This window comes from Falco punctatus (genome assembly GCF_963210335.1).
Source record: "Falco punctatus genome assembly, chromosome: 7".
NCBI lineage: Eukaryota > Metazoa > Chordata > Aves > Falconiformes > Falconidae > Falco > Falco punctatus.
Window position 1 is genome coordinate 53,349,396 of NC_137587.1, and position 13,916 is coordinate 53,363,311.

At 44.7% G+C, this 13,916-nt stretch overlaps 2 protein-coding genes across 2 annotated transcripts in view; one reads left to right on the top strand and one right to left on the bottom strand.

The window, feature by feature from the left end:
• Positions 1 to 635: 635 nt before the first annotated feature.
• LARP6 (La ribonucleoprotein 6, translational regulator) lies at positions 636 to 9,261 on the bottom strand. The gene is made up of 3 exons (XM_080396126.1): positions 8,464 to 9,261; positions 3,778 to 3,970; positions 636 to 2,673 (listed from the first exon to the last, which is right to left on the bottom strand). Exons 1-3 carry the CDS (start codon positions 8,592 to 8,594, stop codon positions 1,603 to 1,605), a joined length of 1,395 nt encoding a protein of 464 aa, XP_080252252.1. The 5' UTR covers positions 8,595 to 9,261; the 3' UTR covers positions 636 to 1,602.
• Positions 9,262 to 9,446: 185 nt separating this feature from the next.
• LRRC49 (leucine rich repeat containing 49) overlaps positions 9,447 to 13,916 on the top strand; it is a 57,850-nt gene continuing 53,380 nt past the window's right edge. Inside the window, exons 1-4 of the mRNA XM_080396124.1 lie at positions 9,447 to 11,527; positions 12,298 to 12,360; positions 12,926 to 13,013; positions 13,716 to 13,913. Of these exons, the coding sequence (XP_080252250.1) occupies positions 11,474 to 11,527; positions 12,298 to 12,360; positions 12,926 to 13,013; positions 13,716 to 13,913 (403 nt within the window). The 5' untranslated portion in view covers positions 9,447 to 11,473. The remainder of the gene's footprint in view (positions 11,528 to 12,297; positions 12,361 to 12,925; positions 13,014 to 13,715; positions 13,914 to 13,916) is intronic.

Sequence of the window (13,916 nt, forward strand, 5' to 3'; positions counted from 1 at the left end):
GTAACTTGGAAGATTCCATTTCTGTGAAGTAGAAGAATTGGGAATTGATTTGGGTGGCTAAAGAATAATAAGCAGAACGAGGGCATTTCTGTATGCTAGTTTTGAACTGCACGTTACCACAGTTATTTGCGCTGCAGAAGTGTTATGCTTGGAGTGCAATGGAAGTTGGAAAGGATGGGGAGAAGTTTTGGAATGAAGAATCATCGTCTTATTAAACTTTTCTCATGCCCACTAGGAGCCGAAATCTTCCCTCCTTACTGCCACTAGGCTGTTTGGTTTGCAGTATAACTTTTATAAGTCAAACGGCAGAGGTTCCTTCTTTGGCTTCAGTAGGATTATAGTTAATTTTAATTTAAGTGCTTCTTGCTGAGCCTGCTTGTTAAATTCAGAGTTATCAGTGACATAATCACTGTTTATAATACTGTATAAAAATGACTGTGACATAAAGTCAGAGTAAAGTATCATCACTGAAATAACCATCAGTAATGGGACAGAGGACTATTTTTTTTTTCTCCCTGAACACAGTGGAAACTTCAAGTATCTATTTCTAGAACTGCATATGGTCTAAGATGAGCTTTAAATATCTATTCAGGTGCAGCACAACTGATTTTTAAAGTAAACAAAATAGATCTAGACCCAATTAATATTTTTGTTTTATTTCCACCTGATGATATGAGAGAACACTTACAGAACAGTCTCCAATGCTCACTCTTTATTCACATCGCATGAAAATATACGCTTTGGTCCTACTGAGCAATATTGTCTTTGGAGATGTGTGCAGGCCTCGCTGCAGCGTGGGTTTGTCAGAATTCCTTTTGAGACCAAGTCTTCAAAACCTTTACTCCTTAGGCTTCAACTCATACCACAGCTTGTTACAGTACACCTGCTAAATTGCAAGTATTTACACACTGCTCTTCAGGATTGTAGCTTTGCAAACAATGTAGTTACACATGAACGATTGATACGCTTGTTTCAATATTTATGTATGTCAAACTAATACATTGAAAAAAATAACGCAGGTAAGGCTGTTGCATTAGATAAGTGCATAAGATGGCAGAGGGACTGGTGCATCTCTCACGCGAGACGCCCAGAGGGCTGGGGCTGGTCAGATGGGAGAAGAGGAGGCTTGGGGAGGGTATCCTCAATAATTTGTAACCATCTGATGGGAAGGAGTAAAGAAGGTGGAGGTGGGCTCTCCTCAGCGATACCCAGTAACGGAAAGGGGCACAAAGTTAAACACAGGGAATTCCACCTGGATGTAAGGAAACACCTTTTAACCATGTGGGTGGTTGAACATGGGAACAGGTTGCCCAGACAGGTTGGGAAATCTCTGTCCTTGCAGATACTCCAAACCTGAAGTGACCCACTGTAGCGGACCCTGCCTGAGCAAAAGAGGTGGACTGGACAATCTCCAGAGATGCCTTCCAACCTCAGTGATTCTGTGAGGAGAATATACAAATATACAAATGATAAAGTTTCTATATGAATACAAAACCTTTTAAAATTAAATACGGACTTAACTCAGTCACTCAAGTGACAATTTTTCACCAGGCTTCAACAAACACAGTTGACTGACTTGTGAGACTGTTTTTAAAGAATCCCTTATTCATTCTTTGTAGCCTTCCTTCTCTCGCATCCGCCATGGAACCCTTTAGTGCCGTCAGGCCCCCAAGGCAGCCGCAGCACCCCTACAGGCAGGCCATCTGCGTTTTGTATTTTCCGAACCAACATGGGGCTACTGACGGGACTCTTCTCTTGTGTTACAGTTTGAGCTTTTCTTCTCTGTACCCAGGGGCTACCAGAAGGAGTGATACTGCTATCCGAGGAATAATCTGTACACTTCCTTGGAACTTCAGGGCTAGCGCTTGGGTTGAGCTTGCTGCCTGCAGCCAGCGGAGACTTTTTGGTTACTTTTCTTGGTGAAGATGGACTGTTCCAAGGACTTGATCTGAGTGACACATTAGGACTCAAATAGTTGTTCGAGTGAATGACAGGGCTCAAACTACTCATAGTATTTGTTGCAGTACTCCTGCGTCCTGACAGTGGTGATGTAGGATTACTCTCTGGATCAGAAGAGCTATTTGCTGAAGATTCATCACCAACAAACTGAAGTTCCTCAACTCTCTTATTAAGGGATCCAGCCTTCTTAAGGCTCTTGCTGGTATCTTCATCACGGTTCTTGTCTTTGGGAACTTTTTTCTTTGGAGGTTTCATGCCTATGAGGATGACTTTCATGCCGGTCTCTTTCTTTTCAGCACTCATAAAGTCATGAGCACGTATGGCAGCATCTACTTCTTCAAATTCTATAATTGCACATTCCTGAGTTCCCAGTTGGGTGTACCGATTGCTGATCCTCTTGATATCAGGTGGTAGATCTCTACCAGGCTTGAGAATACGAACTGATGAAATTACACCAAAAGTTACAAAGGCTTTGAGGAGATGTTCCATTATCCTTTCTTGCATGCATCCATTTTCTTGGTTTTTAAGAGCCTGCAGCTCAGAATTCATGTGGATATCATACACCAGTAACATCCTGGTAGGTAGGTTTTCACTTGGAAACACTGGAACTGGATTATTTCTTCTAACCTTTTTGTTATCATCGTTCAGCTCAAGAGTGTCTGAGTACTTCAGGGCATAGGCTGTAGTTCTCCAGTCACGGGTAAGGTGCTTCACCTTGAAGATGCACACAGGTTAAGCAACACAACCGATCAAACCCACTCTAACTACAGAAAGTTTAAGGCAGATGCAGGCTCTAGTCTACAAACAGGGATTTAAGTTTCATGTAGCAGACTTAAAGTGAAAAAGTAAACAATTTTCCTGCTATGATGGGCATCAGTGAGCTAAAGCTCATGCCCTGTTGAATATGGTGAAAATAGGAACTGCCACTAAATCTCACACTGAAACTCATTACTTTACCTTAAAGCCTGCTCAAGTCATTGATGTTCAGTCATTCCATATCTAGGTCTGAACCATGACCAAAATGCATATGCTGTGGGGTTTATTTTGCAAAATATGCCAAACAAGTAGTTTTGCCAAGTTTAGGGCTGCACTTTGCTGAACTGATTTTTCCTCCCTCAAAAATGCCTGTTTAAAAAACCTCAAAACGTCTCCATTTCCAAGGAGTGTTTTAAGAGTTCAATCTGTTACCGGTATAATCCGTTTGAAGTGGTCTGCAGAAACTAGGCCTTAACTTCTAGCCTGAATAGTTCTACAAAACTGTCAGATGTAGAATCTTGACAAAAGTGTTTCTAATGTAATTTTGGAAATCAGTAACATGCACGTATTTACACAGGAGTTCCTAATATAAGAAAAAAAAAAAACCAAAAAACAAAACCCTCCTCCACCTTAGTTACTACATACTTTCTACTACTCTTAATTTTTAGGTCTCCATATATTTGCAAAGGTCAGATTCACCATCCCTTCTCAGAGACAGGAAAGTAACTTTACCCAGATTACTTAGCTACTTATGAGTAGCTTATCTAGAAATTAATTTTATCCAGCATCCCGTTTACTATGCCCTCCTCTGTCCCAGAATGATAACTTAAACGTCTAGTTGCTTAAAAGCCTATGACTTCCCTACCGCATCATGAGTGAGTTCAGCAATTGGAGTTCTGGATGAGAACAAACCTGTCACATCAAACCCGAATCGACCCCAGAGAGAGACAGATAAAGACGAAGACTGTAAACACGCCTCTCTAAAATAAATTACTTTCATCTTTCTTGTTTTCAGATTCATCAGGCTAACACAAGGCACTTCAAGGCTTAAAGTTAGCTTACCTTCTTAAAAGAAGTGAGGAGTTTAACACTGACATAGCCCATCTTATTTCTTCTCACGTGCTTTAGAAGGAAGGCATCTTTCTCGAGGTTCTCATCTGAGAAGTAATATTCAATCTGTGTTACTAATTTCTGGATCAGGTCATTTTCTGGTGGTTTCCAGTTCTGATCAGAGTCATCATCATTTTCCCCACCACTGGAAGACAATTAAATCATTTTATTAACAGATTGTCATATTAGTGGATTCAAATAGTCTTTCGAAATGAAAAGGCATAACTAATATTGATTCCATCTCACAGGTATCGCCCTATCCACCTGAGGCAGGAGGCCAGCTCAGGGGGCGACGCTTTCCAGGCAGCACAAGGAGTGAGTTCCTCAGCTCATGCCTAAAGCTGATCTCAGTGTAGAACAATGAGACATACACACTAGCATCTCGAAAACACTCTGCCAACTCAAATCCTACACCAAACCATGGAGTGCAAGTGCACAGGCACTTGGTGCCAGGCACTTGGTGCTGTAACAGGTTCCTGTGGTGACAGTTTATTCTTCAATATGAAGCTATCAAACACAGGCTTGACATTTACGTGCTTCATGGGTGGTGGCATGTACCAGTGAATGAATATTCCAGCTCGATGCAATCGTGATTTCTTGAGCCTCTGCACTGCATGATGCAGGGGCCAGTATCCACGGAGTAAGAAAGACTGGCAGGACTATTGCACTTTTTACATGTCACTTCCAGAGTGATAGTAACTTAACTAGCAGTTTACCAAGGGGCTTAAACTGGATGCACATTTCAGATTAAGGGCTTTGGTGCAGTAGCAGCTCACGTACCGCAGGAACAGTTCTATATGCACACATAGGCAGGTTGCTATGAAGTCACTCCTATTTCCTCTCTCCCCCTCCCATCACGTTTGTCTAGGCACCTGCACAAAAATGGAGCCCCACTGAGCATCCTATCCCAAAAAGATACAGCAACCATGTATTTGAGAGAAACTTCTTACCACATACCCTTACAGCAACACGTTTGTTGCTGAAATGGAAATGACCACTTCAGTTGTTATCTAGCATGGAGGTAAATGGTTCAACCACAGACTACAGCCATAGATGTTGCTGTAAGAACTAAATCTATCTTAAGGCAGTCATTTTTTCTAAAGCTGTTAGTAATCTAGTTTTGCTGTGGGACCATCATGAAAGTTTCTGTTAAAAAAAAAATAAATTATCTGCTAAGCTCCCTAGAGCCTATAAATCATGCATTTCTTTGGTCTCCCATGTACCTTAGCAAAAAAAAAAAAAACAAGGAGCCACACATTTTTCTAAAATTGTGCTGAATGGCTTGTGCAAAGCTTGTGAAATCATCAAACATGGGAACAGGCATCATGCTGCGGTCCTCCGAGGGCAACCTGGCAGGGAGAATGCAGGCTGTGAATCACCTTGCCTTGTGTCAGTTTTGTCCCAGAGACAAACTGGAGACTGTGATCTTAACACGGCCCGACATGCTGCCCGTGCCTGGGGACAGGCAGCAGCACTGTACTGCTGAGGGTATTGTTGGGGTCAGTGGGCTCTGGCCGGGAACACACTCCCACGTGTGACAAGTTATAGCAGTTCTCTGAAGCTAATTGAAGCTAACTATTTATTTACTTATTGGGGTTCTTCTGGTGATAGGGCAACACATCAGATGAACAGGGATACTGACTCACACAATCCTAGAAGCCTCCTTGTTAAAATCTCCTTAGCCACTTAGTGGGGTGCAGTTCAAAGTGATGATGAGAGAGCGAGAAAAAAAATTTATTTGACAATGCCAGAAGTTGAGGATAATAGATGAAGTTACAATTAAGATATTAAAAAAGATTTAAGGGCCAGCTGTGTGTGCTGGCTTCAGAAGGAAGAAGACACAAGATTATATTTATTTTTCATTCACAATATTCCCTTGCCCCAGTACTTCTCACTTTTCATTCACTACCGATTCAGAACTAGTGTGGGTACAAGAAACTTGGAACATTTCAGCGTTTTTACGTACCCACATATCCTGCTAGGAAAAGCTTACCTTCAATTCAGGATGAAGCTTACATTTTTTTAGTGGATTTATTAGTACAGACATTAGTAGGTATTTGGAAGGTTTGGATGGAAAGAAAACGGAGCATCATGCTTGGGGAAAATAAAAAAATAATGAACTGCATGTTTGCAGAGATCAGTGCCATCCTTACTTGCAGTGTTAACACACTGAACAAGAGCAAAACAGGTCTCATTTCACCTCTCAAATATTAGTCATGGTCTGACCTATACACCATTTCTGTATTTGGCAGATGGTTCAGCATTTACAAAATCCTTAGGGCTCTTACAACAGCCCTCACTAAGTACTGTATGGAGATTCCACCTACAGCAAATGCAGAAATTTGTAACTAGCTCCATATTAATTCATAGTAATATCAACTGGTAGTACCTCTAGGGTTTCAATTCTACTACAAAAGTAGTTGATAAATCAGTGTCAGCATTGACAGAAAAAAAAAAAAAAGCTTAGTTATTCACAACTGTCATTTACTGATTTCTTTATTCAGAGCTTTGTGATGGATGTGCTTGTCAAAACAGGACAGACTGAAAAACAACCTTTTAACATGGTGACTCATCTGGCTATTAGTCACACAAGAAACTAAACATATCTGCATAGAGAACCCATAGATTTGGGGTTTTAAATATCAAAACTCACAAACGATACAGTAAATTGTCTGGACAGAGTCTAACCTTTTGACAAGTTTTCACCGAGTCTCCAAAAGAATAAGGTATTGTATTAATAAGCACTGTGTGGCAATGTTACTTACAGCATTAAGTACGATCACTCGCAGGTCTTTTAACAAGAACTAGCGGATATAATACTGCGTGCCTACTAATGGCATGTTGTGACTGCACGCACTGTTAAATTTCAGTTTCTATTGTGAAATGTTGTATTTTAGACAGACAACATCATAAAAACATTGACTTTTCAAGCTCAGATTCCTCTTGTGTCTGTCTGCATCCAAAATAAATGTAAGCTGCACAAGAATAGCTTTCCTGTGCGCATAGGAGAACCACCTGTTTATCAACAGTCTGACAATTTTTCTGAAGCACCTGGCAGCTAAATGGCTGAGGACTGAATGTCACAAATACTCAGAGATCTCCCAAAGAGCTGTGGTGTCTTGACCACAGGGAAATGATTTTCATTCCGTAAGTTACCAAACCTAGAGGCTGAGGAAAAAAATCTAAATTGTCTGCTTTTAGCTGGAGAGAAAAATGGCTGATTCCCAGCAGTTTTAGACCATCACTGACAATTTTCCAAATGTCTAGGTCAATAATTTCCTATCCAGTGTTGCGTTCCTGGACATAAATCCTTAGCTAAGGATACATGTCAATGGCAAAAGCATGCATGAACTCCGCTCACCTACTTCTGATGCAGAGCATTTATAGTTCTCTCCATGGCAATACCTCTGGCCTTTCCTGGGTCAGGAAGAGGCCGTTTACAAAAAGGCAACCTCCACAAGAACTGAATATACATCAGCATTCACAGCAAACACTTCTGATGATAGCATCTACTGCAGAGGATTAAATAAGCAGCATTTAAAAGGTAGCTATTACATGTTATAAAGCTTGAGAAAATAACCACCCTTTTTTATAGCCCAGGGCTCGAAGCTCTTACGCAAGTAACACTGTCAAAGAAAAGAAATTTTACAAATATTCTGTATTTCAGAAATTAGTAATTGGAATGCAACACTGTAGACTGCTGTACACATTTGATTTATAAAAACTTATAAAACAGTCACATATGATTGTGGAAAGGCTAAGCAGACTCAGTTTAAACATTCTGCTCGTGTCTAGCTATGCTCGCCTCTTGTAGTGCACAGCTGACGATTCTGGCAGCTGCAGAAAACTTCTACTCCCCGTTTGTAATTTAAAATAATGCATTGCAGTTCATTTTGAGTCAGTGCTAGGATATGAAGTCAGAGAATCGATTAGAAACAACTGACCGTCAAACCGAACACCAAATTTCATGCTACTGTGCCTAAACCTTTATGTGACAGTTTATTACTGCATCTGCCTTGTTAGTAGAAGACACAAGGTGAACTACAACTAATGATCTTTGTCTCCCAACAGTTTTCTGGCACAAAAATCCCAGCAGTTCCTTTGACAAGTAAGGGACTCTGGTAGGCATCAAAGCAACTTCAGGCATCAGGAATAATTCCTGCAACTTAATCATTGCACACAGACACTGCTATCGGCATTATCAAAACGTGACGTATAGAGTGGCTTATAGAGTGGTGCTTCTTCTGCATTTAAAGGGGTCTTCATTTTTGATTTCACGTCTGGTCAGCTTGTTTCCAAAGCCACAGCGCAGTCTTAAATCTATTAAAGAAAACCTCAACGGTTCCCTGCGATAAAAGCCGAACGGCAAAGAGCCGCCACCAAAACAAACGCACACCACCCGGCCCCAGAGCCCCCGCTGCAAACGGCGGCGCCAGGGAAATGCGGGGCCCCGGCGCTCCCGCTGCGGGGAAGCCACGTCCCGCTCCGCACCTCGGGCGGGGCTGCGGCGCCCACCGGCCCCGCCGGAGCCTCCCGCCCCTCCCGCCGGCGTTGCATCAGCCGCGGCCGCACCGTTCGGGGGGTGCCCGCGGCGGCCCCGCACGGCCCGGGCCCCTCCCGCCGCTCCGGCGGGCTCACCTGGAGCGCCCGCAGCGCCCCGAGTCCTCCTCGCTGCAGCTGCCGCCCGCCGCGCCGCCGCCCTCCGCCGCCTCCGCCCGCACGGGCACCCGGAGCTGCACCGGGCCGCTGCCCGCCGGCCGCTGGGCCATGGCGCTGGGCTCCGGCCCGCCGCGCCTCTCCCGCCGGGGCGGCGGCGCTGCCAGCTCCACGCCCCCGCCCCCCCGGCACGGCACGGCCCCCCGCCCGCGGCCGCCCAGTTAGCGGCTCTGCCTCGCTGGCGGCCGGGCGGCGACTTTCTGTTAACGGGCACCGACGGGCTCCTCACCCCAGGGTGACGCCCCAGCTTCTCCCCCCGCGGCAGCCCCGGGGGCTGCGGGCTGAGCGCCGTGTTGTGAGAAAAGCACAAGGGTTACGTGTGTTTAAGCGCCAAGGGTGAGAGCTGGAAATAGGAAAACCGAGTGAACAAGGACACGATCGGCTGTATGTTCTTTCTATAGAGTGCTCCTCTGTAATTCTGCATGGTGTTTCAGTGGAACAAAATCATTCCACCCCAAGAACTTCCTGAAAGAGGCCCCAGTTCTGAAACGCTCAGGCATTGATTTGAACTTCAGACTGTATTGCAGTGGCCTGTTTCAGCTGCTAAAGCAAAACCAATGTCTGTGTTCTCTTGATCAGAAGTTAAACCGTTTCAATTTACCATGTAAATACTCATTCTTCAGTCAGGCACGATCTTTTGATCGTATCTGAACCCAAACTGCTAAATGTAGGTTGGATCTTTAAGTCACCGTTTCAGCCACGACATCCTTATTTTTGTCGTTACAGTTCATCTGAATTCTACTCCACTATATGGCTCCAATGTTTTCCTTGTAAAACTTTGGATGGGTGAAAACTGAGACCGCATGCAGGAGCCAGTTCTTCTCATCACCGTGACAAACAGTCCTCATGAGTCAGATTTGCTGGCAAGAACACATTAACGGGACTGCCGCTCTGCCCCGGTGGGTTTGGCTTATTTCTCAATGTGCCTTAAGCAATGAAATATTTTGTTTATGAAATATGCTTACATGCATCACTAACCAAATCTCTAGTTCTCTGCTAATGGAACAGCATTTTGTAATAAGTCTTGGGTAGGGCATCACTTTGTGTCCCACATTGGTGGGAGCAGAAATACAAACAGTAAATACACATTCTAGGACAGCGTAAGTACAGGAATTGTGGATCTGATTTTGTACTGAAGTTCATGGTAGTTGTTTTTCTCCCTGGGTAGGAATGAGGCCCAGACCAGTGTGAGCAAAGAATGTGCTACAGCCAACCTAAATGATGTGAGAGAGAGGCATTGCAGTTTCACCTTATGACTCCTTCTGTCAAGGGATTTTATAGCGAAGGGCACTAGATCCGTGACCAGTGTTCACTGCACAGAACTGGCCTTTGGCCTTGTCAATGTTTTGCTCATTTCCTTGAACAGCCCTACTATATCATCTAGTCTGCTACAAGTATGTTAACAGTGTTGAGAGAACTAGTGCAGATGAAGACTGATGTAATTTCAGACACTGTGCTGATTAGATCCCCATTGAAACTACCAGGCTAATCTTTCTTTTTCTTTTAATATAGCAATGTTCTGTAATGCTTAACTAGCAGCAGAGATTAAGCAGTATTTGTAACCATGGAAGAACTTAAAACTAAATTAATAATGTAGACAAGTCCCTTAAAGGGGAACCCATATCTCAGATGAGCTTCTGATAGCCACTTAGGATTATAATCCCATGATTATAAAAAAAAGAAAACTTTCACAGATTTCTTATGGCACATTCACTGTTGGCACAGTATTGTCTACATATCATAAAAAACACGCCCATATTTTATATTTCTCACAAAGCAAGCCATAATTACATCACTTTCCTGTCAACCTTTCAGCAAATGGTAACTAAAAGGATAATCACAGGATGGTCAGGGCTGGAAGGGACCTCAGAGACCACCCAGCCCAACCCCTGCCACAGCAGGGTCCCCTCCAGCAGGCTGCACAGTCACGTCCGGGTGGGTTTGGGATGTCTCCAGGGAAGGAGACTCCACAGCCCCTCTGGCAGCCTGTGCCAGGGCTCTGCCACCCTCCAGGGAAGGAAGTTCTTCCTCACACCCAGCTGGAGCTGCCTGTGTCCCAGTTTGTGCCCGCTGCCCCCTGCCCTGTGGCTGGGCACCACAGCCAAGAGCCTGGCCTCGTCCCCCTGATGCCCCCCTAAAGGTACTTGTACACAAAGCTAAACCCAGAACACAAATGAGGAAGACACCGTGAGGGAATTCACAGGCCCTTCCACACACAGCCAGCCACACCTGCTCTTTTAGCCACTGAGTTCGTCCTTGATGTGTGTAAAATCATCTGCTACTCATCTGCGGGGCTTCTGGCCTCCGAGAGCTGCCTGGGGTCACAGCAAGGGCTGGCCCAGGGCCGGGGTACTGTCCCGGGAGCAGGCGGCACTCCGGGCACACCACACCCCTACCCAGGCTCTCCAAGTCAGATTTTCACGTTTTGTGACAGTATGTGCCTGCAAGGCAACTTCTTGAGGCAGAGCAGCAACCTGGAAGGTGAATCCAGCTTCTTGCCTTTCATGCGTTTTCATACATGCTCACTTGCACTTAGAATTCAGGAAAATACGATTTATTAGAGTCATTGGCTACTGGCGAGGCGGAAGGCGCTCACTTGCGAGGCCCGCTCCCGCGCCTCCCGACCCCCGCGACCCGGCCCCCTGCCTGCGGCCGCCCCACCGAACAGCAAGTACCGAGCAGCGCCCCCGGAGCGGGCTGCGGGGGACACCCAGCCCCAGGGGACAGCCGGCCGCCCGGCCGCGCCGCACTCCACCGCCTTACGGCTCCCGCCACTTGGCACCGCCTCAGCCGGCGGGCGGGACGCGGGCGAGGCCTGCCGGGAGCGGGCCGGAAGCCGCCGTTGCCCCGGTGACGGCGGAGCGATTTCCGACAGGAGAGGCGGTGGCTGGCGCGGAGGTGTGAGGCGCCGCGGGTGTAGCAGCAGGTTGACATGGTGCCCAGCAAGTGCCGGCCCGCCAGGGGCCCTCGGGCCGCGTCTGGCCCGGTAGGTGCTGCAGGGGGCGGGGGGATAGCGGCCGGCAGCCCTCCCCTCCTCAGCCTCCGGTGTGTGTGTGAGGGGACAGGACCGGGGGTGTTCATCCGCCGCGCGAGCCGCGGCCCTCCTCGGAAGGGCGGGCCCGGGGCGGGGTGGCGGCGCCTCAGAGGGCGCGGCCCCGCGGGGCTGTGAGGCGCCGGCCGCGCTGGGCTGGGATGCGCAGCGGGGCAGCTCTGCGCGGGTCCTGCGCGGGCGGCGAGGCAGAGGCGGGTGAGGGGAGCGCGGTCCCCGCGCCCCCGCTGGCCTGAGGAGGTTCCCTGGTGTTCGCATGCCGCCCGCTGTGGGCTGGGGAGTGGATATTTGATTAATATCTCTGTTTGATGAGCTATTTGATTAAATATTTATGTTAAATGTTTTGATGATTTAGCAGGTAGAGGCTATGTTTTGTCATATAAACCAAATATAAAGACCAGCCCGTTTTGCCTTAAAAAAAAATTACTGTATTTAAGTGTAAACACTTGTTTTCTTCATAATGAGGGTAACACCCCCATGAAAGCCATGCATTCAGTGTATATTTAAAGCTAAACCCTGACTTTTTTAAGCTAAAAATGATTTGGTGTTAGTGTTGTGAAATGTTCTTCATAAGAGCTTTGCAAAAAAGTTTATTTCTTGGCAGAAAATACCTTCACCATTTAAAAAAAAAAGTGGCATTCAAATTTTGTATTGATAAGTGTTTTTGAAAAATGTAATACTCCCTTTCTTTTTCTTCCAACTTGCAGGTTAATAACTGTGGTCTTCACCTGGTCATCCAGACCTCATCAATAACAGATAAAAGCAAACCAGTAATTATTAGTTTCTTTAATAGCTATATGAATTAATATAGATGTATAGTATAGCCATATTTGTATGCTTTTAGGAAGGGATTGCCTTTTCAGTAGTAATGCATCGACTTCTAATAGAATATTTGATATATCTAATAGTCTTTTGGTAACTTATTTCATCCTACTAAAGATACCCATGTTTTTACTGTATGTATGTAATATAACCTACTGTAAGCTTTACGCGTGTGTGTGTGTGTGTGTGTATGTGATTTCTTATGCTTCCATCTGTACCTCTCTTCCTCCTGTAATTGCAGTATTCCTTATAGGGTGGGTTTTTTTCCTTAAGTTAACTGCAGATTAACTGGTAACTTCCATGTTTTCATTTTGGTTTCCAACAGTGGAACTTTTCAGTTATAGTATCTTAAGAGAATGAATACTCTTTTTATTGAAGCAATTATTTTCATTTTTAAAAACGTTTGTGGAGTTTCCCAAGAACTGTAGTTGTTACTAAGGTGGTGTGTGTTTGTATAAAAATGTTATTTGCATTTGAAAACTTTTAACACTTGTCTTAAATATTGTGTTACAGTTTGAATTCAGGATAAATAAAGATCAGTCATCTTTCCACAATAGACTTCTGCAGCATGATCTGGAAAAAAACTATTCGGGAAGGCAAGGTGATACTCTGTAGGGTTTGGTTTGTTTGTATCTTTTTATTAACTGAACAGTAAAGAGAGACTGTGTTATGGTTAGAATATGTAAGACTGACAGCTTTTCCTAATTGGCTACAGTAATTCAATACAATTACTGCTGCATCCCATCCTGAACCTGCTGTCCTGCTACTGCCTGGTGCAGATGGCTTTATTTCATCACATTTTACCCCTCATTCTGACCATGGTAGACCGTCCGTTCCTCTACCTAGAAAGCCACAATCTATCAAGTGCCCTACTATACATTCTGTCAGAAGTCATGCAATTCTCTACTGTAACTTTTTATTGGATGTTCAGTGCTTTAACTTATTTAGACAAAATTAGTTTCTAATTTGGAACCTTGATCTGAAGAGATAGTTTTCCTACTGTGTGCTTTTGCCAGAACAATATTTTGAAAAGCAAGATATTGGTGATATCACTGCTTACTGTGGTGAATCCTGAAGAAGCCTTGAAAAACAATGTTTGCCACGCTGCTGCTGCTTGCATGTCATATAAAAACAGTGATTCGTTAGGATAGCAGATCAGTTTAATTATTATGGCATTTCTTTATTCATTCTGTTAAAAAAATAAAGACCAACAGCTGTTCAGAATGGGTTGATTTTTAGGGGTATTATGCAACTTACCGTGGCATAAATGTAAGTCTGCAGTTTGATTTTGTTCCCTGCACAGGAGACCAAAGAGTATTAAGTCCATTGGTGCGTAATAAACAGATATATCTTCCAGTACCATCCAGTCTGACAGAACTTTCTGGTTTGGAGCTGAAGCAGAATACAAGTTCTTTATCAGGATTTGGTGACACTTCTATTCACACACCTACAAAATCCAGATCCCGACAAAGCAGCCACAGTATTAGTTCACATGCTTCAGGTA

Excerpts from the sequence above, each read along its gene's own strand:
- LARP6 (XM_080396126.1), bottom strand. The coding sequence starts at position 8,594 with ATGGCCCAGCGGCCGGCGGGCAGCGGCCCGGTGCAGCTCCGGGTGCCC. Across the intron at positions 3,971-8,463 it reads GGGCGCTGCGGGCGCTCCAG|TGGTGGGGAAAATGATGATG; the intron begins GTGAGCCCGCCG and ends ATTGTCTTCCAG. Across the intron at positions 2,674-3,777 it reads TCCTCACTTCTTTTAAGAAG|GTGAAGCACCTTACCCGTGA; the intron begins GTAAGCTAACTT and ends TGCATCTTCAAG.